At 40.1% G+C, this 25,834-nt stretch overlaps 2 protein-coding genes across 7 annotated transcripts; one reads left to right on the plus strand and one right to left on the minus strand.

Moving 5' to 3' along the window:
* Positions 1-1,030: 1,030 nt before the first annotated feature.
* TUBD1 (tubulin delta 1) lies at positions 1,031-8,553 on the minus strand. Of its 5 annotated transcripts, none has more exons than XM_065694960.1 (9): positions 8,371-8,553; positions 7,010-7,204; positions 6,283-6,430; positions 5,619-5,835; positions 4,988-5,219; positions 3,854-4,018; positions 3,043-3,183; positions 2,335-2,518; positions 1,031-1,341 (listed from the first exon to the last, which is right to left on the minus strand). In XM_065694960.1, the coding sequence occupies exons 2-9, from the start codon at positions 7,179-7,181 to the stop codon at positions 1,239-1,241; spliced, it is 1,362 nt and encodes a 453-aa protein (XP_065551032.1). In that variant the 5' UTR covers positions 7,182-7,204; positions 8,371-8,553; the 3' UTR covers positions 1,031-1,238. The 5 variants fall into 5 exon arrangements, with proteins under 5 accessions (XP_065551032.1, XP_065551033.1, XP_065551037.1 ...); XM_065694961.1 differs by having other exon boundaries at positions 7,010-7,977; XM_065694965.1 differs by having other exon boundaries at positions 7,010-7,107; positions 8,371-8,472.
* Positions 8,554-8,699: 146 nt separating this feature from the next.
* On the plus strand, positions 8,700-25,017 carry RPS6KB1 (ribosomal protein S6 kinase B1). Of its 2 annotated transcripts, none has more exons than XM_065694956.1 (15): positions 8,700-8,956; positions 12,083-12,132; positions 13,141-13,261; positions 13,531-13,599; positions 13,957-14,104; positions 14,772-14,829; positions 15,910-16,010; positions 16,656-16,746; positions 16,948-17,038; positions 17,342-17,449; positions 17,733-17,795; positions 18,603-18,680; positions 20,372-20,479; positions 21,059-21,171; positions 21,711-25,017. In XM_065694956.1, the coding sequence occupies exons 1-15, from the start codon at positions 8,885-8,887 to the stop codon at positions 21,946-21,948; spliced, it is 1,509 nt and encodes a 502-aa protein (XP_065551028.1). In that variant the 5' UTR covers positions 8,700-8,884; the 3' UTR covers positions 21,949-25,017. The 2 variants fall into 2 exon arrangements, with proteins under 2 accessions (XP_065551028.1, XP_065551029.1); XM_065694957.1 differs by lacking the exon at positions 8,700-8,956 and adding an exon at positions 9,236-9,668.
* The last annotated feature ends 817 nt before the right edge of the window (positions 25,018-25,834 follow it).

Genomic DNA, 25,834 nt, shown 5'->3' on the forward strand with positions numbered 1-25,834 from the left:
TTACGTATTTAATAGTGAGTAATATTATTTCTATTAACAGGGAGAACAGTGTGACATGGGGGGAGGAATGGCAAGAATTCCAAAAGTTCTCCCTACCATTAACTGAGAACTAACAGAGGCAGAAAAAAGCTCAGTGTTACAACATAATCCTCAATTCCACTGCACCCTTTTAGTTTATAAGCACCCAGTCTATGCCCCTACAACGAATTGCTGTCTGTTCCTCCCGTCAGGCTGGTGCAGCGCAGTGCTTGCAGGTAGCAGCTTCACTGGGGCTCCACCTTGTGGTCGTGGTAAAATCTGCAAAAAAATAAAAGAGCCCATTTTGACTTCTGAAATGATACAATCTATTGTATTCTATTACAGGCTCTTAAATCTACCAGAGTTCTTCCCCCCAGATATGTTCAAATAAATAAAGAATTAAAAACCTTCCTGCTTCTAACTCTACAGGAAGAATTGTTTACAGGAATTGTAGTTCTGCTTAAACCCGTGGTTTGCCTGTAACAAGTAGCCAAGACCTGATATACTATAGGGAAAATATGGCACAGTAAAATGGCCAGAAAAGCCTATAATTCATTCTTGTCTATAATAATCTCTAATATAAACTGAGGATGACAGGAAAATGAAGAACCCTTCATACCTTATTTTTAAAGATGATTCCAAACTTTGACTATTTTGTCAAAGTCAAGGCCCTTAAATTAGAATTTGTCTTGCTTTGCTTTATAGGAACTGGTAGCACACTTGTATCTTGAATGATATGGAGTCTGGATTAATAATTCTGATCGTGTGCATTTTTATCAGTATTGAAGTGTTCTTAGAGCAAAGTGTAATCGTGAAAAATTTAAATTGGAGGATCAGGAACATCTCACTCCTGCAGTCAATCCCACATTTAATTTTTATTGCATATTAGTTCATGATAGTTTACATGCTGAGAGTTTAGCCTGGAGAAAAAGCCTTCTGTATAGATATTCTTAAGAAAAATACCCAAGTGCCACAAATGATGTTCAAAGACTCAGCGACAGTACACAGCAAATGTCTTGAAAAATAGCTATTTATTAAATATGAATAATACCTGCCCATATTAATATATTCAGTTCTTACTATTGTAACATGCACGCACTTCTTACAAGACTGAAAAATAGTTACAGTCCAGTAATTTATATACTTCAGGAAGCTGATGGAAGCTTTCCAGCGCTGAGTTCTTTCAGGAAAGATCTAGTTCAGGCTATTAAAAAATATAATCAAAGGCTGGTGTAACTGGAGATAACTTGTTCCAGAGCTGTGAAGCTGTCCAGGAAATCTTCCTCTTCAATTCCGAATTTAGTATACTGGTGAATATAGGCTCTGTGTGTTGAAGTCACAGTAGGAAAACAGGTAAGATGTTAGAAATCAGTGAAGAATCCAACACATGAGATCATTGTACAGTTATTGTAAAAACTTTAAAAAAAGATTGGTTTCCACACAATAATTACTTTGGTTGGTTTCTGCTGTGCACTCTTGAACTCTTTTTGTAATTCAAACTTATCAGTAAGTTATGACATGTTTCTCATAGGTTTTATAACTTTGTGTATTGCTTAAGGAAACAAAATGACAGCTAAAAAAATTGGGCTAACTGGGAAATGGAAGGAGAAGTGATTATTAAGTGAGAAAAGTAACAGAGATTTGGGATGCAAAGGTTAAACTTGTGTGTGCAGGACAGCTTGCTTCTTATCACTGGTGGTTTTGTAACAGGGTGGAATTGAGAGCACAGCTAGTGGGTTTTAATTGCAGAATTTCTGTGCTATAAACTCACATTTAGCAGGTATCTGCTGTTATGCAGTAATTTGGCTGCATGATGATCAAAGTAAAGAGGCAATTCTTTCCCAGTTTTCTTGGTTCTAACATAAAATCAACCTAATAGTGTGGGCGCCTTAATAAACACACAAATCCCCTAAATGCTTCTGAACTGAGCCAAGAACTTTTTCCCCTGGACTGTGCAGCATGTCTGTACACAATTTAGAAACTATATGATCAGTAAAAGGGCTTCTGTGCGTTATATTTAGAACGGTCACATTGGAATGCACTAAATCTGGGAAGTTGTAGTACTGAGGAAATAGCCAAACTGACAGCACTGGAATATGTGGTCTTACGTAGCCACAGAACATAAGCACTGTTCTGTGTTCCTCGCCCTACCATGTTTCAAACATAAAGACATTTCTACTGAAGTTGGGGAACAATCTTCATGCTTCTTCACCACTACTTTACTCCACTGAGGGAGCTGTACATACAGTGATTTTTGCTATCACTGAAGATATTGGCAGTTTTTAGTGAGTTATCAGCATAATTATTTTCACTTACTTGGAAGCAAACATATTCCAAGCTTTTCCTACAACGTTGTCAAGAGGTTTCAGCAGGAACTGGCTATTGCTGACCAAAGAAGCTGACTTTTCATACTTGTTAAATGCTCTTGGCGTTTTCCACAAATGAAAAGCATCCTCGGGGTTTAGCCATGATGTATATAATGAGGGATCCTGGAAACTTCCTGTACCAGAAATAAGACAGACCTTTTGATAAATGTAAAGCTACAGGCTCTTACATCTTGATCTCTGCAGTCCTGTGTGACCTAATTGATGCTTGAAAGATCAGTTCAGGCCTTGAAAAAAAATCTGCAGAGTGGCCAACCTGTAGAGAATGTAACTGTCATATGTCTAGAAGCATGGTCTTGTATTGGAACTTCATCTGCAAGTTATGCTCATCATTCCAAAAGCTGCTAAATATTTTCAGACAATACAGTCAAGAATGCTATCATATAATACTGACTTCAGCCCCTTCTTGCTTCCCTGAAGTGCTTCAGGAAACATCCAAGTTCAGTTGTAAATACAACAGCCCTTAGCGATTATACAACGTGGCCTTGGACATTAAAATGTTTCTAGAAGGAATATTGACCTTAGGAGTCAAATATGTGGCCTTGGGGTTTTGCTTTTTTCACTTTCATCAGATATGGTTGAAAGAAAACAGTGAGATGTGAAACAAGAATCACTACGGTGCCATGTTTTTCCTTCTTACCTAAGTCTATGCTGTGCATATCTTTTCCTCTCAGGATAACCAGGTTGGCAATGGAAGTATTGAAATGCACAGGCTTGTTTGTGGAATGGCTTGAGGGGATGGAGGAGCCCAGACGTGGGGGTTGTACTTGCCAATCAATACCTATGAGGTATAAAAGAAAGGTAATGGTTCATGAAATGTGGGTTCAGATTAGCTGAAGAGTCAGATGGTAACTTACACTGTGCCCAAGCCGAGATCGTATTAGTTTGTCAGTTAAGCAGCAATTACAGAATTCTCAGAGAAAACCAGTGTGTTAATCCAGCAGTATTTGCCTGGTAGTCACTAGTCTTACCAGAGAAAATGCATACTCATTTCTATACTTAGCAATCTGCCAGCCCATTCTTTGCATAACTGGAAGCTATCCTGAATTCCCCATGTGAATGATATAGGAGAGCTTACTTAGCGGGATTTTTATTAGTAGGTGTACAAAGAAAAAGCACAGCAGAAATAACTATCCAGGGAATGTTCCAAATGAATCATGTAAATTAAGTGCCCAACCAAAAACTGTTGGTTTGTTTTGCGTACTTTCAATAGTTATAATTAACTGAGATGTCTGGGAGCAAAACCAGGAGCAAGCCAGGAGATGCTGTGGCAGCTGAATGAATAGTTAATGGAGCAGCTGGCTATGTAGAGGCAAATTCCTGCTGTCTGAGGGCAGCAACCCATTTTTGAAATGACTAAAGTTAATCACTGAGTTCCACAAAACAATAAGCTCTGTAAAAACAAATGCTTAAAGAGTGATGGATACTGAAAATGCGTGAATGTCTTTTACCTTCCTCCATTTTAGCATTAGCAATGAGCATCTGCCTTAAATGTTTGATGAGTCCAGGCCAACTGAATGTGCTATAAGCGAGGGAGTTTTCAGGCATCTGAGGTATGTTACGAAGACCCAACATCTTGAATTCAGGATGTGGAACTAACGTCTCCATTAAGTCTCCTGAAGGGAGAAATCAACAGCTGCTCATGTTTGACAAAAATATTGCATAGGCTAAAATAGGAGAGTGGGGAATCTTACAAAGATCTAGCAAGTTAAGGTAAGAAACAGAGTAGGATATATAATGTTTTAATTTGACAAATATATGGACAGGTATCGGACAAAGTAATGCAAACTTGCTACGTACTACTGAGTTCTATAAAAGCATGTTAGTTGCTTTTATTTTACAATTTAGACTTGTCTCACTTTGTAGTCTGGCTCAACCTCCCCACTATGCACTGCTAAAGAGAAAGACAGATGTGACAGTTTAATTTTTAATTTAATGCCCAGGGAAGTTGTGAATGCTCCTCCCTGGCGGTGTTCAAGGCTAGGTTGGACAGAGCCTTGGGTAGCATGATTTAGTGGGAGGTGTCCCTGCCCATGGCAGGGGGGTTGGAACTGGATGATCTTAAGGTCCTTACCAACCCTAACTATTCTATAATTCTATGATTTTAACAAGCAAATCTCTTGGCAATATGGGTAACTTGTTCTAATCCCTTAAAGATACAAATGTCAGCTTGTTGCTACAAAGTTGTATGCCAGCCTGTCTTCTGCTTGAGCCAAACACAAACCTTTCATTCTGTTCCAGTTTATACAAACTTCTAACCTAATGTGAAACTTAAAACTCAGTCCAAAATTACTGTCCTGTGCAAATTGCCTCTGAAATGTAAAATAGGTACAAGAGTGTCTATAAAAAGGAGGAACCAGGGTTCTTCTGGTAAAGAATGAAACCAGAAGCTGGGGGATCTAGTTCTGACTCTGCTACAAAACTGAGACTGAAGTCCTGATTCAGTCTTTTGCTTCCGTATTCCTATCTCAAAACTTGGATGTATCTGAACACTTGAGTAAGGAGCCTGAAGAACTTAAATTTACAATATGAAATGATTACAGAAAGGTGTGTGAGTTTGCACTAGGCAGCTATATTGTAGATACCTAATGGGTTTCTGCTGTAGTGCAAGCCACCTTCTGCTGTGTAAGTGGGCTGAAAAACACTCCCCAGTTGATGTGCAATGACTTGATTTATATCCCTGAAGGAGATCTGTTTAATGTTCATCAGCTGAGCACAGATCTTGTGGACAACATCATTCTCATGAACAAGAAGAGCATCTGCTGACTTGTACAGATGTGACAGAGTCAAAACAGAGTTGTAGTTTTGAACAATAACCTGGAAACAAACAAACAGAGTTTTTTCATGGAAAGAGAGCCAGACCTGTGAAAATCATGTTATCAATCTCACTTCACACAAACACGCCAATAAAATCTGCCTGGGAACTGATCATAATGCTGAGATACTACCATAACAGCAGATTTCTACTTCTTTCGTAGAGCTTCTCATGAAACTGCATATACTTGAGCACTTCTCAAGAATTTTCTTTTTTGGAGGTGTGAAACAACATGTACCAAATATTAGCAAACAATTCATTAGCTGTGTTACTTTCTGTTATGTTGCATTTTTTAAAAGTAAAATGTACCTCGTTTCCAGTTTCAGTTACAATTATTGCATGTTTAGAAGTAAACAGTGACTATTAACTTGTAGAGTGTCTCTGGGAAATACGACATTCACCTCACCAGTGCTGTAGGGCCAGATAACATGGTTTAGTAGAAATGAGGTTGGAAAAGCATCTCTTAAACACTGGGTCACAAATGCTCCCAAGCCAGACCCTGTACCACCAGCCATGCTCATGATTGTGAAAAATCCACTGAGTCGATCACATTTCTCTGCTTCTTTTTGCACCAGATCCATTATCACTTCTTTGTGTCTAGGCCCGTGAACAGAGTAACTGTTGAATAACAGACAAGACAGCACGATGTGGCAGTTTATATCAAAATAAAAGCAGAAAGATGAAGCTATTCATAAAGCATACTTTTCTTATTATTATTTATATAACCTCACATTGTCATCCATTCTATCTGCAGTAAACAGTCCTCGAGTGATATTTTGCAAACAGCAGTTTATAAACTGTCCTGATTGTTTCCTATTCTTAAATCCAATTTGATTTAATCTAAGTCGATTCTAAAATGTTACATTTTTAAATACCAGTTTCATCTTGCAAAAGACAGTTTAGAAATTTCACTGCTCTATATATTGCTTCTTTAAGTTAAAAATAAATCAAGTTAATGTTACACACTCTGTACCTCACACAGCTGCAATACTACCACTCCTAGAGGGTCTAGACAGCTCAACAGCCTCTACAGTCCCCAATGAAGCTTGAAACCATTGTTCATACCCATTTGCCCAGTTGTTCCCAGATCCTTGCTTCTGACTGAAGTGTGACCCATCATCATATTTCCAGCAGCCAGACCTGGCTGCCATTGATAAGGTTTGGCTGATTACTTTAGGTTCCATATCAATAAGCACAGCCCGGGCAACAGGTACTGGACAGGAAGAAAAACAGAACTAAGAATAATGTGCCAATATTAAAACATGTTTCTGTAAGATGGATGAACTTGCACCACAGCCTGAATTGTGTTCCTTCCACATAAGACAAACTATTAATGGGACAGTACAGGCAAGTACAGGAAGAAGGACCTGGCAAAGTCTGGTTAACCATCTATTATTCCAAAGACAAATCTGAGCTCTAGAGACCATATATCTTTAAGGAAAGAATCCACTTAATGTGTCTGATAACACCGAATTCAGATATCCTGGGTCCTACTCTGTGTTGTGATCCATCTACAGTAAAAGTGCAGATTTGGATGGAAAGATTATGTATGCATTATGCTGCTTTACTGGCACAGTTGCTCTGTGGTCTCAGGCATTTACTGCACAAATTGTGCTTCCACGGTTGTTACCAATGTTTTAAAAGCAGAGGGTTGTGACAGTTCTTCAAGACTGAAGACAGATAAAACCCATTCTTCAGCTGAAGGTTAAAGACTTCTATTATTTCTGTATTCTTTAGGCTATTAGGCTGGAAAACAGACCCTGTGTGGGAAACAAGCACTTAAATGCTGTACCTTCAGATTGCTCCTCGCAGAAAAAACGTTCTTTGCAAGCATCACGGTAGGATTCATTCTCCTTCTTGGAACACAACCCATGTGTGTCGCAGACGTCACTACAGATAGTGTTAAACACCTCATGACCAATCTGATTCCCACATTGACCAAGCTGAACTGTGACTATTGACATTCTTATTCACTTTGCATTTAGGCCTAAAAACAAGAAGTATGACTTCAGTAGCAGTGAGAACACAAGGAGGAAAAACGTTCTGACAAGTTTTCTGATCAGTTCTACCATTTTTTGAGACCCTCTAGTGAGGAGAAGGCTACGCTACAGCCACTCTGTCTGGGGAAAAGCAGCCTGTGAGCACTTTATCCTGGATGTCAGAAGAACTGGATGGCAATTGAGAGGAAATCCATGTTTACTGTTGCTGTACACCTGGAGGGCCCCAGTAAAATCTGTATTTCCTTTCACATCGTAAGGCAGGACAGAAATAAATAGCTCAAACAAAATTATAGGATTAGGTTGTAAAAGCATCGTAAGAAAGTACCACATGCTTTTGGAAACGTGAAGCCTGTTCAGAAGTTTAGCCGACTTCCACTGCTGTCCTGCTATGGGCCTGATGGCAAAGCCTGCTGAGGTGACAAAAGTATTTGCTTCCACCATGGACAGCAAAGTTTTTGATGCAATTTTGGGAGGTTTTGACATTTTTCCCCCACTCAGCATCTTGCAGCACCTCAGCTTTCTCACTTTTTGGCTCTCCTTTCACAGAGAAAAGGCCATTTTTTTAATCACTTCATTATCCCGGGGCTGCTACTTTCCTTTATCATATCAGATGTGCCATACGCAGCTGTAATTTTGGGTAACTGCCAGTGCCTGCCATTCCATCCTGCTGCATTCTGCAGGCACTTTACGTGTTACTCCTTGAATCCCGTTCTTGATTTCAGCACTGCTGCCGGGCTGCACCTCACAGCCTCAAGCCAACCTGCCAGACCGCGTTACACCCCACCGAGAAAGCAAACCAATAAACAGATATGTAAATGATCTTCAGAAAAGGCTCATGTCCAACGCCGGCGCGTACCGACCCTCCCGCGCCCGTTATAGCTGTACTCCGCTCGGAGAAGGCGCCCTCCCCCCCAGAGCTGCAGCCACCCATCTGTGAGGGGAGGACCCCCCGAAGGCCGTCTGCCCTCCGGAGCCGCCATGCTCCCGGTGCTGCCCGCCGCCCGGCCTTCCCGTCCCCGGGTCCCTCGCCCACTTTCCCCTCCCGGGGTGACAGCGCCCGCAGCCACCCTGGCCCCCGACCCCTCCCCAGAGTGCCCGCGCTGAGACACCGCGCATGCGCGGCCCCGCAAGCCCCTTCCCCACCGGTGCGCACCGAGACGCGGCTTCAAAGAACCCGCTTCGCGCATGCGCGGCCCAGCGAACCCGTTCCCCGCCGGTGCGCACGGAGACGCCGCTTCGAAGAGCCCGCTTCGCGCATGCTCAGAACAGGTAGCGGGCAGGCCGGGTGCGAGGCTCGGACCTCCCGGCTTCACGAAGGGCTCTACGCATGCTCCCAGCCAGGGACTTCGCTGCGCCCTCTGCGCATGCTCCATGCCAGGAGCAGGGCGGGCGGGCGCGCACTGCGTATGCTCAGCGCCGGCACCACTCCCGTCCACCTCGCCGCATTCCCTTCACGCACGCTCAGTGCGGCTCCGGCCGCTGCCGGAAGGAGTTGTGCGCATGCGTGGCGCCCGGGATCGGGGCGGGGGCGCAGGCGCGCTGAGTGCGGGCAGCCGGTGATGGCGTCTGCGGTGGCGTTGGGGGGTGCGGGCCCATGAGGCGGTGCAGGCCCCGTGCACCCAGCGCAGCCAGGAAGGGGCGGCGGCGCCGCGGCTCCCAGCCGCGCCATGGCGGGCGTCTTCGACATCGACCTGGACCAGCCTGAGGACGCGGGTTCGGACGAGGAGCTGGAGGAGGGGGTGAGAAGGGGCAGCCCGAGCCGGCGCGGCGCGGCGCGGGGAGGGAGCGGCGCTGCGGGGCAGGCTTGAGGGCAAGGAGCGGGCGGCAGCCCGCGGGGCCGGGCCGGGCCGGGGGGCATCCTGCGGTGCGGCCTGGCAGGGGCCGGGTGAGGCGGAGCGCGGCGGCGGCCGCCGCCCTGGCCCGAGCAGGTGAGGCGACCGCGCCCGGCCTGGCGAGAGCCGGCCGCGCTGCACCACACCGCAGCTGCGGCGGGCCCCGCGGCCGGTCGCGCTGGGGGAGCGGCGGCGTGCCCTGCACCGGGTGCTGGTGTCGGGCGAGCGGGGCTTCCCCGCCCCGGTGGCGGCTGCCCCGGGCTTGCGGCAGCTTTTCCCTCAGAAGTTTTGCGTTGCGTTTCCTCCGCCGTTTGTTGGGGTTTTTCCTGTTTGGTTGGGGTTTTGGTGGTTTGCTTTATTTATTTTTTTATTGCCGCGTGTTTTAACGCCAGTGCAGGAATGCACATCCTTCTGGAACTGTGCAAAGCGGTCGCTCTAGCGCCAAAATTAAAAGCAGAGCTTTAAAGCGCTGTTAGATGTCTCTGTGGATCAACGTGCATCTCCATCCCACGCTTCCCTGAACGGTTCACTTTATAATCTGCAGTTTGTCGTTTTGTAATCCTAGAATGGAAATGTTCCTACAGATCCTGCTAAGGCTTCGGGGAAATTTTATTACAAGGTCTCTGTATATATTTTTCTAGTGCTGCTGTTGCTTTTTTTATATTGTTTTGTATATTAAACATCTGCTGTTGCTTAAACTGCTACTGCAATTATTTTTTGCTATTTAAATCCTAATGACATCCGTGGAGTCTTTGAGATAACCGGATACTCTTATCACAGTTGGAATACCCACACTGCATGTGAACTGTAGAGACATTGTTTGACAGCCGGCAGCTCAAACGCTTCTCAGCCTACAGGGAAAAGCTCTGTCTGTCACCTCTGTGATCAATAAAGTCCTTGGCTTAAAACAATGTCTCTTGCATCACGGCGTTAATGCTGCCAAGAACAGGTTCTGAGGGGGGTGGCAAGAAAGTTGAATTTGTTCTATCTCACGTTCCCAAATACATCTTGGGGACCAAGTAAAAAATTAATTCGTTATTTAATTTAAAACTATTGCTGTGAGTGAATTTTTTATGGCATGGATGTGGACATGAATGCGCATTGGCAACCTGATGTGGTTTTGAGATGCCTTTTGGCAAACGCATAAAGGAGAGTGAGAATGGACTTGAAATTAGAACTGAAAAGCAGAGGAATATAAGAGCAGCAAAGAAGGGGAAGTGTCAGGAACATGTAAGGAGAAAAGTGGAGGTTATCTCTGTAGGTGTTGTGCGTCAGACATTGAAGACAGAGTAGTTGAGATCGTGAAACTGGAAGTGAGCAAGGTGTAAAGTCTCGACTAGCTTGTCAGATCTCTGTGGTGCTGGTCCCTGGTACCTCTTGAAAGCTCTGAGCCTAGGAGTAGCAAGAAGAGGTCAGTTTTGAGTAGGCATGGGCTTTGTAGCAAAAAATGCAGAATCGTTTAAATGGGCAGTTTATTCCTAAGCTGCATGGTTGGTTGTGCTAATCATTGTGGTGAAAAAAAGCAGCATTAATTTTTGTGTTTGTAATAAATGGAGCCATGTGTAGCCACAGACTAAAGGTCTGCTGCTCTCCCAGCCAGACCACCACTGCATTTCTTGGGTTTGTGAAACAAGAAGAAATCCTGAAAGTAGTGGAATGGTGTCTAAAGTGAATTTTGTTCAAAGTAATACTGCAAATGAAAACCATAGTTCACAGGAGCGAGAAATGCATGTGTAAACTGTCCCAGAACCCTTGGGTTACTTGAGAAGCTGTTGTAGGGATGGGATGGGTGTTTATTCTGTTCGTTGATTTGTAGTTGGTTTGTTGGAGTCTAAACAGATGTCAGTAAGCTGGATTTCCCTAATAATTATTATCCAGACTATACAAGCCAGCAACTCTCTGGCCTGGAAGCAAGCTTGACCTTTTGGATTCCATAATTGCTTGTGGTGAGAATAGATGAAACCAGGAGTTAAAATCTCCCTCTAGATTGCCCACCGAAATAAACCAGCCTGTGTAGACTTTAATGTTTAAATGGTTTGGAAGCTGCTGAAAGTTTCTGGTTTTCTTGGGTTAGTGTTTTCACCTCCCTAACAGTTGAAAATACAAAAGGCAGATCTCAATGTTTGCTTTTTTTTCCCTTCTGGTTCTCTGAATTTCCCACCTCACTCAATATATGGGTATCCAGCCTGCAGAGTTCAGGCTGTTCCTCACTCACTTGCAGTTGTTATTTTTTTGTACCTATTTTTAAAAATAAAAATGTTAACGTATAGTCTAAAGCTTATTAGCAGCTTGTCCATTAAGTTCTATTTGTGTTCATTCCAGCTGTCTGCTTGGTTTGCACTTCTTTTGCCATGTAGAGACACAGTTATAGGGAAGTATTATCTTGCATAAGGGGTCAAGTTAAAAATTCTTTGAAGAAAATCCTTCAGAATCGAAGTAAATTCTTTAATGGTGACTAGTTCTGATGTTGAAGTGCTTGAACCTTCTTTAGTAACATTTGCATACATTAATCTATCCGGATGATTATTGGTCAGAAAGGGTATTTAAAGTCTTTCATTAGTATTGGGATTTGCCAATACAGGATAAAATGCAGGATAAAACCTTCTCACTAGATTATTTGTTCTAGTGTGTAGGAATCCTGGTTAATTTATTCACATCATCTTTACTGTAATAGGTTTTAAAAATCTATCTATAAGAGCAAATGCAGTGCCTCGGTGTTTTTCAAATTCACCCTGGGGTGCAAAGTTCTTACCTCTAGTATTTCAGCGGTTGAGTCTCAGTGCAGTCGGGTAAAACAGTGGTTCCCTGTGTCACTGTGGAAGTATTGCAAATCTTGCACAGAACTTTGTAGATCTCTTATCTTCTACTGATAAGTTCTTATTCGTGGCCTTTTGGCTTGTTTGAATATATCATATAAATCATAATGATATATTGAACTATGTTATAATTTAAGAAGTTGTAAAACACATTTCTAACTCTGTTTTTTTTTTCTTCTGTTATAATTAATCTTCCTTCTACCCCTCCCATCCCCAGGGTCAATTAAGTGAGAGCATGGACCATGGAGGAGTTGGCCAATATGACCTGTAAGTTGCTGCTAGAAAATGTTCCATATCATTTATGCCAACTATATATAACTTCTAATTTTGTTACATTGTTAAATAGAAAAAAATTGTTACCCTTGTTCAATTTTGAGTTGTTTCTAGTCCTTCCACTATTTCTTCAGATAAAAATTTGTGAACTGTATCTTGAAATAATAATAAAAACAAATTCTGTCCAAACTTGCTGTTTGTCTTTTAATCCTTGTTTCTCCCAACGTATCCCTTGTACTTGGATGATATTTGTAATCTGAAGATAATGTGCTGTCTGCAGAACATGTATGTTCTGTTCATGCTCTAAAGGCTCCAGTGGCAGATCTGTGTAGCAGTCTGAAGCAAATGAGACTTCAGAAGCTCTGATTTGAAGTTCAGGAGAAAGCTACCTTTAGCATTACTTCATTTATAGATTTCCAGATTGTTTCAGCATACTATGTTGTGAGAAGAAAGCAGTGATATTTACTTTAGCAGGATCAATCTGTTAGTCTTTTGGAGAACTGTAGCATAATCTAGAAGCACCATTAAATTATGGATCAGTCTTTTGTGGCATATTCAGAGTTGTGAGCCTTTTTTTGTATTGCAGCTTTTTCTGCAAAATATTTGTGTTATAGGAGTGTTACCATGACTTTTGGGGTTGCTGAATGTGATCTGAAACTTAAACACAACTTGCCTTGTCTTTACTTGAGGTCTTAACATGAATATCCAAGTCAGTTTGAGGCTTTGGGCTTTTAAACTGAATTCTGGTGTAATACAGAGATTATGCATTAAAAAGAAGGGATTTGAAGGAAATCTTGATACTGTAAATCCCCCAAATTTGCAGGTAATCTTTCCTGTGCAAGTTGCAACTTACTGCTTTGCACACCCCAAAATAAAACATCTGACAGTCAGCGATATCAGATACACTGTATGCTTTTCAGAAAGTAATTTGCTTGCTTAGTTTCAGTTGATTGATTTTTTGAGTATTAGGTAGTCTTATATTGTTGTTTCGGTTTTATCCAGTGGCATGGAACATTGTGAAAAATTTGAGATTTCAGAGACTAGTGTAAACAGAGGTCCAGAAAAGATCCGCCCAGAGTGCTTTGAGTTACTGCGTGTACTTGGCAAAGGTGGCTATGGAAAGGTAAGGAATTCTTTTATACAAAAGTAAACCCTGTTACACTGAAGGCAGTTAAAAGGGTTGGTGCTGTGGGACTCGGGTCCCTGGCAGAGCCTCGCCAGCTGGTGGCAGTAGAGAATGTCCCAGCCTGGTCCTGGTTCAGATCACTACCTCTTCTTCAGGTAGTGTTGCAGTTTGTGGGTAATCTCGTCTCTCTTTTGCAGAAACTGGATTTTTAACTTATGGTGACAAATGTGGTCATAACGTGTTTGCATTTGTATTGTGTTGTATAGGTATTTCAAGTACGAAAAGTAACTGGAGCAAACACTGGGAAAATATTTGCCATGAAAGTTCTTAAAAAGGTAACCTGAATGTTCACAGTTCACTACAGCTTGAATGTAAAAAAAAAAATAATGTATGCCTCCATTAAGCTTTTACAATTATCTGATTATTTCATTTACCAAAAATAAACTTTGTCCTCTATGCAGTTGTTATCCACGTGCAGTTGGAATTAGAATTAAACTTGAAAATGTTCTGGCTGTGTAGTTGTTAGCAGCTAGTTTAAATAGGCCAGGAGGTCCGTTCCAACCTACATTATCTTATAATTCTATGAAATAAAGACTTCAACTTCCACACGGAACCTTTCACGTTATATATATATATATTGTGGTGGCCTTGTTTAGCATGTTCTTGTGCTGACATATCTCTGCTTTTTGTAGGCAATGATTGTAAGGAACGCAAAGGATACAGCTCATACAAAAGCAGAGCGGAATATACTGGAGGAAGTAAAACATCCCTTCATTGTAGACTTAATTTATGCCTTTCAGACTGGTGGAAAACTCTACCTCATCCTTGAGTATCTCAGTGGTCAGTATATGAAATTCTGTTACTTGCTTATAGGTATCCTATGTAATCAAGAATTTGGATTTCTTACTCTGCCTGTAGAAGGCCAGCTAACTATTGGCACAGTGTCTTAAAATATAAAATTGGTTAGTAGTGAAAATACACAGAATCACAATAAACCTTCTAATTCAGTGTGTTATTGAAATGTAAACAGTTATTTCTCATAACACTACATGAGAGGAGGGTTTTCTGTACCTTTTCTTCTATCAGGCTTTAATTCCTCTATGTCACACTTAGATTCTATGCAGTCATAGAGAGTACCTGAGATTTTAGTCCTTGCAGATTCTTTGTGAAACAAGAAAGTGTTATCTCTATTTCACGGGTAGGAAACCAAGACACAGATTAGAAGAAACTTGTCTAAGTTATAACAGCAGAATAAAGAGGGACAGAAATGCTGTTGGCTTTTTCAACATGCTCTGATTTCTTTTGGAATTTCTTTTGGAATTTCTTTAGGTTGCTGGAATTCTGAGAATAACAGGATAGCCAAGTCCTTAGTTATTCTCGTGAAACAGCTTTTTGTAGAGCAGGACAAAATACCTGTTGATTATAGTTTTTCTAGAAAATAAGACTTGACTGACTAAAAAAAGAATACCTTAACTAGAGTATAATCTCATGATTTTACTCATGACAGGAGGAGAACTATTTATGCAGTTAGAGAGAGAAGGGATATTTATGGAAGACACAGCCTGGTAAGTGAAACAATTCTGGTAAATTAATAGTTTTGGGTTTTTTTTTTTCAAGTGCTTAAACTGTTCTAACTTGAAAAACTACTTATTTATTTCATAGTCTAGTGAAGAGCAGTTAACTGGGTTTGGGGAAGATACATGTGTTCTGTACTTACCAGTTTGTGCTGGTGTAACTCCAGTCTTCCTACAGAAGAGGGTCCATTGCTGGTTGCTGGCTGTATTCCATATGGTTGTGGTAAAGGAAGTGGTTTGGGTGATGAAGAAAAGATTGTGAAAGACTTGCTGTAGATTTCTTTTCCTTCTCTATCCACACACCATTCTACCAGCCAGTTACAGAATTTCCAAGTCATAGAATCATAGAATAGTTCGGGTTGGAAAGGACCTTAAGATCATCCAGTTCCAACCCCCCTGCCATGGGCAGGAACACCTCCCACTAAACCATGCTGCCCAAGGCTCTGTCCAACCTGGCCTTGAACACCGCCAGGGATGGAGCATTCACAACGTCTCTGGGCAACCCATTCATTGTAATGGCTGTATTTGTGTGTGAAGTGATAAAGGTATTTATGCTAATGAAGGAGAAAAAGCCTTTTGAATAGTGGTATTTTACATATAAACAAGCTGAAATTGTCCCTTATTGATTAGGCTTCACAGAACTGAATACAGTTATGTCTTACAACAGTGCATGGCAGTAACGCCTTAGAAAAACTTTGTACTCTGCCTGCTGCCCATTACATTCCTAGCCTCATTTACTTTTTCTTCCACTTAGCCATCTAGATGTGGCAATACAGATTGAACAACAATTTCAAACACTAGTAAATTCAGATTCCTCCAAATATATTCATGATAAGTTAGCTACTGAACAGGTAAGTCTAATGCTAATGGTGTCATTTTGTAGTTCATCTTGGAGTTTGTATGCCTTTCAGCAAAACAGCCTCAAAGGCATCATTGTTTCTCTCATTTATTCTGTCATACACTTCTAATGATGCTTTCAAGGAGCCGTTGCTATCTACGTAATAGTCTTGCTGCTTAAGATGCTTTGCATGATTGAATATGTCTAATTTTGTGGTGTGTGTTTCCTTACAGCTTTTACTTGGCAGAAATCTCAATGGCACTGGGGCACTTGCATCAAAAAGGAATCATCTACCGTGATCTGAAGCCAGAAAATATCATGCTTAATCACCAAGGTAGAAATACAGCAACAGTTACATGTTACCAGTCATTAGGAAACAATTCTTCAAAAGTCGCAACTTTTCACTGTTACGTGTATTTCCTTAGAACATGGTCATGTTCCTTATCCCTCTCAGTATAACTGAAGAATTGCTAAAGCTAATTGCTTGCCTTTAAACACAGCTTCTTTAGCTTTAACAGGTCACAGCAAGGTTCAAGTTGCATGTGTAGAGACACAGGCATTTTTTTGAACGGTTGACTTGCTACAAAGACAACTTTATTCTGAATTACTCAGGACACTTTACAATTTGTTGAAGGTTCTCTGAACCTTGAAGAAAGCAGTAACACTTGATATCCTATTTTGTTACCTGAATGATGCTATACAATCTTTAAATACATTATACGTGAATAAGGTTTGGGTAGTTGTCTTGTTTCTCTTCAAGTGGCAGTGGCTTCTTATGCAGGTGTAATGCAGAGGTTTTATCTGCAAGTGTGATTGCCTCATTCTGTTTTATAGCTGTATCGCTTTGTCAGACTACTGAAGATATCTGGAAGTAGTTCAGAGTTATTACATATCCATGTTAAAAATTCCTGGTTTTTAATGTTACTTACACAAATCTCGGAATTCTGGCAAGTCTTAAATTTTATATATTTAATTTCAGGTCATGTAAAATTGACTGACTTCGGATTATGTAAAGAATCCATTCATGATGGAACAGTCACACACACGTTCTGTGGAACAATTGAATACATGTGAGCTGCATGATGAAATAGAAAAGTATTACTCTGGTGGGGGGTAAAGATTAAATTTTGCCTTTTTTAACTGATGGTTCCTATGCTCAGTCACTAAGGGAAATTTTACTTGATAAGTGTGGTTTTGTTTGAAAACTTGTAGTCAAAATTAGAATTAGGCTTGTTAAAATACTTCCATGTTTTCATTTTTTCTGATCATAGGGCCCCTGAAATCTTGATGAGGAGTGGGCATAATCGTGCTGTGGACTGGTGGAGTTTGGGGGCACTAATGTATGACATGCTGACTGGAGCAGTAGGTGCACAGTTATAATTGCATGTATTTCTCTTTGTAGCTTTTGTAATTACCTGTATTCTAATTCTGATGCATTTGTAAATACATATACATTTGTATATATATAGACTGCAAGTAAGAAATAACTAAAACACAGCTACACTGATGCTGACTACTGTCGTGAGCTGCTCTCATCCAGTTATTAGGAAGTCCCACTTGCAATTGTTTTATCTGCTTCCTAAATTACTGAAGTGAGTTCTGTGTACACAAATAAGAGATATGAACAAGTTGTATTTTTCCTCCCATATCAATGGTGCTATCCAGCCTCCTTTCACTGGGGAGAACAGAAAGAAGACAATTGACAAGATCCTCAAGTGTAAACTCAATTTGCCTCCCTACCTCACACAAGAAGCCAGAGATCTGCTTAAAAAGGTAGGATTTTAATGAATGTGAGTACTACACGTGTATGTAGAAAATAGAAATGTAATAGTACCAGTATGGCTATTCAGTCCAAGCTTATTTTATTCTAAGTCAGTCAGTTTTGTTTTGCATGGTACAGAAAATGATTTTCCTTGAAAATACAACTGTTTTCTAACACATGCAGATTGTTTTGCATTCGTTCTGCATGGTATTCATTCAGATGATAATTCATGTCAAAACTAGTCTAGTCATAACCGTATAACTAATTTTGCTTTTTTGGATATTTCTCATGAAGCTGCTAAAAAGAAATGCTGCCTCACGTCTAGGAGCTGGTCCTGGAGATGCTGGAGAAGTTCAGGTAACTTTGGCTTAACTTGAGAATTCTTAAATTACCTTATTGAAAATAAAACAGCTTTGAGGGTACATCGGGGAAGGAGAGTATGTCTGTCTTGAAGTGTAACGAGCAAAGAGGCAGCCCCATGTAACAGCTGATCAAAATGTGAATACTTTAAAGCTTAACGAAAGCAGCTGTCTACCTATTTGATAATTACAAGATTTGGAAAGTGACTTTTATCCTTTAGCCCTCTCTTCCAGTAAATCTTTTCTATTAGTTGCACAATGCTAATTGTACAGTCAACAATATAAGAGCGACGCTACCCTGGCAGTCTGACAAAAAAACCTGCCAGCCCCTGCATCTAGTGGAGCTTTTCCAAGGGAAAAGTGGCACTAGTTTGCATCCAGCATTGCATGGTTGGAAGTTAAGGCAGAGGCCTGATTCCTGTTGCTTCCAGCTTGATCTTTTTTTTTGTGGTATGATTAACAATGTATTAGAGTCCTCCTTATTTCTGTTTTGATAATTTGTCATTAATGCAGTGTCATTATTTTTAGATACCTAACATTTGAAAAATATTTTGCATGTAAATTGGCTTTTTCTAATACTTTAAAGGAAAACATGAAAGGGACATATGCTGTTCGACCTGGAGGCATGCTATGAATTTTCAGCTCTTCCAGCTATTCTGATGTAGGGCTGCAGAATATATTACACTAGACCCGCATGTGATTTTGGAAAGAAAGACACCACAGAGAAGGCTGAAAAAACGTGCTTGATTCTTGATTTATACCCAGAAGGCAAGTTATGACTCTGTGCTATTCCTCACCCTTATAGGCTCACCCATTCTTCCGACACATTAACTGGGATGAGCTGCTGGCACGAAAGGTGGAACCTCCTTTTAAACCCTTATTGGTATGTATTCAGAACACTATGAGATATTCCTTGTATCTTTAAGAAAAGGCCTTTAGTAAAGGTCCTGAACAATGTGGAATCTAACACTTACAAACGTTAATTCTTGCAAACTGGAGTGCTACTGGTTTCTGGTACTTTAGATAGTTAAATGCATCACCTTCAGGTACTGGTTCTCAGATTCACTCTTGTCAAAGATAGCAGATCTACCACCTGATCTATACTACCTCATGGTTTTTTTTTCTCCTGAGAACTGATGCTGTATCAGCATTAAAAAAAACTTTTTAAGTCTCCACAGAGCATGAAATACTGGCTGTCGTGAGCATGCTGTTCTGTCTTACTACTCTGTGGTCATGGTACTAATCCGTCACTGGAATAGGATCTTGTTTCTTTTACGTGAGAAGGTGTTAAAAATCAGCTAAGAGCTAATTTATCCTTCTGAGTCTCCTGGAGGAAGAAGGTTCTGCCTCAGTTTTAATTCCTCCTTCTTCTAAACTATAGGTTAAACAGACTTGTGAGTGCAGTTACCTCTGAATTTCTGCTTCTAAACATTATACAGTAAGTCAGTAAACATTATAGATGTTATAAATTCTAAACATTATACTGAGTAAGTCAGTACTCAGTTGAAACTAAGATGATAAATGGTTGCTAAGCAAAACTAAATGAAATCCCCTAATGAAGCATATTGTATGTTTGCTTACTAATGTTTACAATGCATCTTTTGTGTGTTATAGGCAGTAATTAAAGTTTCACGCAAACCAGTGATGTGATGAATAAGCCTCTATTACCCTATCTTGTATTTTCATAGTGTGAGGTGTCTTTTTTTTTCCCCTCTGGGTACAGTTAGCTAGAGCAGCAATGGGTAGTGCTACCCTGATAGTTCCAGACTGCTCGAAAAATCTCATCTTAAACTGACACAGGCATCACTGGTGTTGAGCATACTGTAGCATGGGGACTGCAGACCTTTTATTCCTGCCATCTTGAGTGACATTCAAAATGACCTAAGACTTGATATTTCCAAGTGTATTATCTGAATATAGTTTGGGGTTTACCACTTATTAGCAAATTTTATGAAAATTACTTGCACAAACCAGATGGCTTTCAAAAACGTGCTTTCATGGTAGGGTGCAGGCCTGCATAAATGCATACATGTTGCCTTTTCAGTTACACTTATGAAGGATCTTGGAATTACGTCTGTTATTCTTTAAATTAAACCATATTCTTCATAGTCACTTATTCCAGAGTTCTCATCTGTCCCTAACAGTATAGACACCTCTGTATCTGCAAAAGCGGGATGAAATTATCTGGAGAGGCATCCCAAAACTACTAGTTGCAACAGTTCTATACTAGTTGTGACAAAGGCTGAACTTGCAAGAAACTGACATTGCATTTCTAAAAGTTTTTGTCTGTAATTTGAGATTTATTTTTTTTTTAAAAGGCATCTTTTTAATTTGTGTTCCTTTTTGATCCATAATTTTTTGCCCCTCCCCCTTGCCTTTATTTCTCAGTGTCAGTGCCCATAGTGACCTCCCACTGGCAGCGACAGGATTCCGACACCTCTCCAGGGTTTTACTACAGCAGAGCTCTGCCAAAAACCTATGGAATGAACTCCATCCAGAGGCTACACTGATCACCGCTAAGCCATTTGGTTGATATCTGTAATATAAACCCTTAATCATTTTGTTTTTGCAAAGCAATCTGAAGAGGATGTGAGCCAGTTTGATTCAAAGTTTACACGACAGACACCTGTTGATAGCCCAGATGACTCTACTCTCAGTGAAAGTGCCAACCAGGTCTTTCTGGTAAGTGAGCCAAGGTCAAGTGCATAAGGACTGTGGACAGGTATGTCGCGTTATTTGGGAACAGTAGGGCATATCAGCTAAATTAGCTCTACTGAATCTTAACACCTGATACTTGAAGCAAACTGTCATAATTTTAAACACCCATTCTGCAACAGATTTGAAATGTTCCAAGGGCTTTGAAAATACTTTGGTTATTGCTGACACTTTCTTTATACAGATAAAACGGCCAATGAATGTTGCTTACATTCTGAAATGTCAGCATTCTAATTCATAGTTGTGTTATGAACCCAGGACATGTCATTGCTTTCATAGTCCCACAGCAAGAACAGTGTCCATTCTATAGAGCAAAATTAATTGAGTATGCCTCTGGGAATCTGTGATATGAGTAGAAATAGCTGGGGTGTGCAGGCACCTGGATGAGGAACTTCCTAAAGTCCTGTTGTTTGCTTCAGGAAGTGAGTAGAAATTCTTATGTCTCCATTTACTCTTCCTTTTATAATTTTCATTCACTATTTCAGTCAAAAGTGCACAAGGTGAATCTTGCCTGGAAGTGACAGTGCCTTCCTTCCTGTTTTGCAGGGTTTTACATATGTGGCTCCATCTGTACTTGAAAGCGTGAAAGAGAAATTTTCCTTTGAACCAAAAATCCGATCACCTCGCAGATTCATAGGTAGCCCCAGGACACCAGTCAGGTATCTTTTTGCTTTTTCTTTTTACGCTCTCTTTTTTGTAATACGCTTTTCAGCAAGTACCTGAAATAGATCTGCGCTAGATCTTAGTTCTCAGTAAGCCCATCACTTACATCAGAAGTGCAGCATTGATGCTGTTCTAGAAACAACATTATTAGAGGCAAATCCATGGTGTCTGGCGCACAAGTACTAATTTGCTTGCTGTTCAGCACTGATGGAACCTCACAGTCTGGTGACTTTGATACACCAGCCTTCTAGAATTGTTTCACAACATCCTAAAGATGTCACTAAAGGATCATGTTAGTACAAAAAAATCCCTTCTGCAGACATCTAGAAATATATCCTCACTACTCCAGTGAGAGTTTTACTTCACCAGAGATTGTGGTAGAAATGAGACATGGAAACTTTCTTAAACTTTTGGGACTGTAAGGAAGAATTAGAAATGCTTCTCAATAGGCATTTGAGTTCAGCTTCCTGCAGTGTAAAGGACATACCTTGGTGCTGTATCTTCATCTCTGATTTTTATATTTCTTGTTTTAAAGCCCTGTAAAGTTTTCCCCTGGGGAATTCTGGGGAAGAGGTGCTTCTGCCAGCGCATCAAATACTCAGACACCTGTGGAATATCCAATGGAGACAAGCGGAATAGAACAAATGGATGTGACAGTCTGTGGAGAGGCCTCGGCACCACTTCCAATCCGGCAACCAAACTCTGGGCCATACAAAAAACAAGCTTTTCCCATGATTTCGAAACGACCAGAGCACTTGCGCATGAATCTATGACAACACCATTTTTTTAAGCCTTTGAAGGTGGAAAACAAGGAACGGACATAAGCCCCCTTGATGTTGAAAGACGAGGGCTGGTATGGTTTACTTTTAAAAAGTGACAGTATCAAAGAGTCAGTCATTGCACAGAGCGACTTGGAAAGCAAAGCAAAACGGATTTTTTTTTCTGTCAATCAATGGTGCATAAAAACAAACTCTAGAAAATGGTATTGCAGAACTCTAGGCACATCATCTAACTGATTCGCAGTGACATCTTCTCACCTTATCAAGGATTTTTCAGCTTGATAGCTTGAAACTGACAGTATTAAGGGTCAGGATGTTGCTTCAGAATCACTGGTCTAGTCATGAATGTGTCAAGGAGGGTTAGCCCTTTCACTAGGCAAAATATGAAATGCCTACATGCTTGCATCTGAGGAAAAATTAGCATGCAAGCTTGGTTAAGCTGTTTCCTGCAATGGGGTGGAATCAAAGATGAAAGATAAAACTAATTGGTAGTTCACAGTCAAAACATAATGAGGGTTTTTTATATATAAAAATATATATATTTTTCAAATAGATTTTTTGAATCAGCTCATTATGGAAAGTATCCCAAAATTAAAGTACAAAATAATTGGTTGCTGTGAAAAAAGCTCTAGTTCTGATTCTTCTCCGTATGAAACAGCAAATCAATAAGCGGATCACTAGATTACCAACTTGGCAATGTGGGGTGGGAGAGAACTGTTTCACTTGCTTACCCAGCTGAAATATCTGTTCCTGCAAAAAGAAACGGATCTAATCAAACGGCAGTGCTGCTATGTTCTAGGCTTAACTGGAAGCCATGGGCTCACACACGTGTCCTGCTTATTTCATCCTTGTCCTCAGCAGACATTTCACTGGGAAACATCACTTTTGTATACGCTAATCTTTAGATGGAGACAGCTGAATACGTTCACATTCTTATCCATATAAAAGATCAGGAAAAAGTGCATTGGAATACAAGATCAGTAGAAACGCACAGGAAGCACCACAGGAAAGACAGAATCTACATGCTGTTAAGAAAATAAACCTTTTTCTAACCAGTGGGTAAGAATTTGAGGATTTCTTTTTTTTTTTTATCAGATTTTGCTGATGGGAGTTCCCTGCCAAGATACATTTCTAAATTTATCAACAGTTTTTTTTTCTATGCTGGGGCAATAAATTTGCTGATTGTATGAGAAAAGTGTTAAAGGGCCTTTCAGTGAATGTCTTCCACAGTGGGTCAGAACTTTAGCAACTTAATTTAGGAAACATGTTCTAAGGACACTATTTATGTTTTTGAAATTGTCACAATCTGTACAAATGATTTACAGGTACAAAGAATAAAATAAAGGTAACTTTATCTTACTTAAATACTTCCTGCCTTAAAGAAAGCATTTCCATGAACATAGCTGGTGAAAGGGTTAATATCTGCAGAGCTTTACACTAGTTAGCGTGTGTATGGTGTGTGCGTGTGTGTGTATATGGTCATGCAACTGCATACAAGTCCTGTCACTTTTTGCCTGCCACACGTTGCATTATCTTTAGTCAAACTGTGCAAATTCTACTTCTAGTGTTTCACAACAGTAGGGATTTTTTAATAGATTCTGCTTACTCTGTGTATACTGAATCTTTTTGAGCCATAGGATCCAAGCCATAAAACTCTCTACCATGTTGAATCCAATCAGAGTGCTGTTTTCTCAAATGTGCAGGTCAGAGGGATTTACTGGTATTTTGTTGATACCAACAAAGAACCAACAGAAGATGGTTATGAGTGAGCAAAAAGAAGTACTTTTTTTTTTAATTCTTCCTAACAAGGCTTTTGTTGGAAATTTTTTTTTGAGTTTTACAAGGAAAATCAAGTTACCTTATAGTGACATAAACTGTCCTGGCAAGTTACTGCTTCTCATTGGGTAATAGCGCCACTAGTGACATGTTGTGAAACTGAAATCAAAGTGCTGATACGTGTTTGTATAATGCATACCTGCAAATATGCAACACTTGAAGCTGTGCCTCTCTGTGCCAGTTACTGACATCAGTTTCCCAACATGTTTACTGAGGATAAAGGAACTTCAGAAACAATATATGGTTTTTGATGCAGATCTCTCTTGGTCCTAGCTACAGCTAACAGTTGCTTTTTGGTTGGCTGGATGTTAATTGTCCAGTAGAATTGGTTTAATATGGCTGGCAAGAATGGCAAGAGTTGTTTGTCTGAGTTCACTGATTAATTACAACTACAGTTCATCAGTTTTAAAAGTAAATTTCATGTATGGACAAGGTTTCATCCCATAGATGATAAGTTTAATTCCCTACCATAACTGTGAAACTTTTGGAGTGTGACTCAGACAGCAAGCACACACTATGCAATATGGTTTATCCTGTATTTATTTGTAAAAATATCAGACATAGATCCTCTATATATATATATAATAGTGTCAAAATTACTAGTCGTGAACTAAGGGGAGTGGAGTTCTAGCTCCTGTCTGGCTATTTCAGATAAGTGCAGAATGCATTGAATATTGGAGAGCTTAACAAGTGCTTTCTTTTGTTCATTTAAAAATGTCTTAAATTTTTCATTAGAGTATAGAATCTTATTTTTTTTATTTTGTACAAGCTGCGCTTTTTTAATTATAATCACTGAAAAATTCACTATAATTTGATTTTATAGGATTTTTGTAGCATTACAAAAATATAGTAAAACTGAGGTTAATACCTGTTGTGGCTAACCATATAAAAGTATTAAAACTTGAACAAAAGTCGTATTTTTTTTTACTAGATGTTACGTAGGAGACTGTTTTGTTCTGCAGGTCATTATCACAAAAGGTTCATAGGTCAGCTGTGTTACCAGCAGTTTTTATTTCCCATTTGATGCAGAACCTATTCTGGTCTAAGTTACTCAGAATTCCATTCAGAACTCTGTGGGAGCGGTGCATACAATTTGATGCCATTCGTGTACTAAATTGTAATTTTGGGAATGCTGGAATAATTCCTACCAAGACTGTCTTAATTGTGCCATCTGACATTTGAATGTCATCCTGGTATTAGCTCATAATAAAAGATGAAAATAAATGAGTCAATTGTTCTTTTGAATATCCCTTTTTGGGGGGGGTCTTCCTATCTAAAAGCTGAACTGCTGGAGGGCATTTAATTTTTAAGTCCACTCTAACTACACAGTTGATGTTTACTCTAGGTAACTTCCATTCTCTTACTGTTAATCAGGAAGTGCATCAAACACTGAGGGAGACTGCTGTTGTTTTTAGGATAGCTTCAGGGGTTTTGGGGTCCTGGCTGGCTCTTTAAAATCCTGTCTCTACAGCAGGACAGTCACTGTTTCAGCTGCCCAGTTTAAAGGGAAATCCTTTATCCTAAGAGGAAAGGGAGGAGAAGTGATTAAGAACAAGACAAATTACTTATATAGTCTTCCTGCAGATCTTTGATGATATACTGTATGCAGTTCCTATATATGAAATATATAAACTTCCACAGATTGTTTTCTTCTAGATTAACTCGGCTTTGTAGCTGTCTTCAAGAAACAGACTTAAGCTGCCTTAGTAGAAATAAAGGTAATCCCTACTCTGTTTTTTATCTTTCACAGTTTATGGAAACTAAATATACTCAAACTGCTGAGTTAGGTGGATGTGAATAGCAACTAAATGCAAATTTAAACATATGCTAATCCAAGTGACCTTTTTCATTTTATTTTTATTTTTTTATTTTAGGAATTAGATAGGTCTTAACTGTGGATCTAAATCATTGTCTTTCATGACAGCTTTGAAGGGAAAGGGAGGAAAGAGGAATTCCACTGAGAACTTAAAGGACCTGACAGATACTAGTTCTGATCCGTTCTACCAAGGGCTGGCACCTTCACCAAGGTTCTTAGGCTCTTAAA

Source organism: Lathamus discolor, chromosome 14 (genome assembly GCF_037157495.1).
Source record: "Lathamus discolor isolate bLatDis1 chromosome 14, bLatDis1.hap1, whole genome shotgun sequence".
NCBI lineage: Eukaryota > Metazoa > Chordata > Aves > Psittaciformes > Psittacidae > Lathamus > Lathamus discolor.

Bases quoted from the DNA above. Each gene is read 5' to 3' on its own strand.
- TUBD1 (XM_065694960.1), bottom strand. From the start codon at position 7,181: ATGTCAATAGTCACAGTTCAGCTTGGTCAATGTGGGAATCAGATTGGT. The intron at 5,836-6,282 runs GTATGAACAATG...GTTATTCAACAG, and splicing joins GGGAACAACTGGGCAAATGG to TTACTCTGTTCACGGGCCTA. The intron at 2,519-3,042 runs GTAAGAAGGAAA...TTTCTGGTACAG, and splicing joins TATGCACAGCATAGACTTAG to GAAGTTTCCAGGATCCCTCA.
- RPS6KB1 (XM_065694956.1), top strand. From the start codon at position 8,885: ATGGCGGGCGTCTTCGACATCGACCTGGACCAGCCTGAGGACGCGGGT. The intron at 13,262-13,530 runs GTAAGGAATTCT...TGTGTTGTATAG, and splicing joins GCAAAGGTGGCTATGGAAAG to GTATTTCAAGTACGAAAAGT. The intron at 16,011-16,655 runs GTAGAAATACAG...ATTTAATTTCAG, and splicing joins TATCATGCTTAATCACCAAG to GTCATGTAAAATTGACTGAC.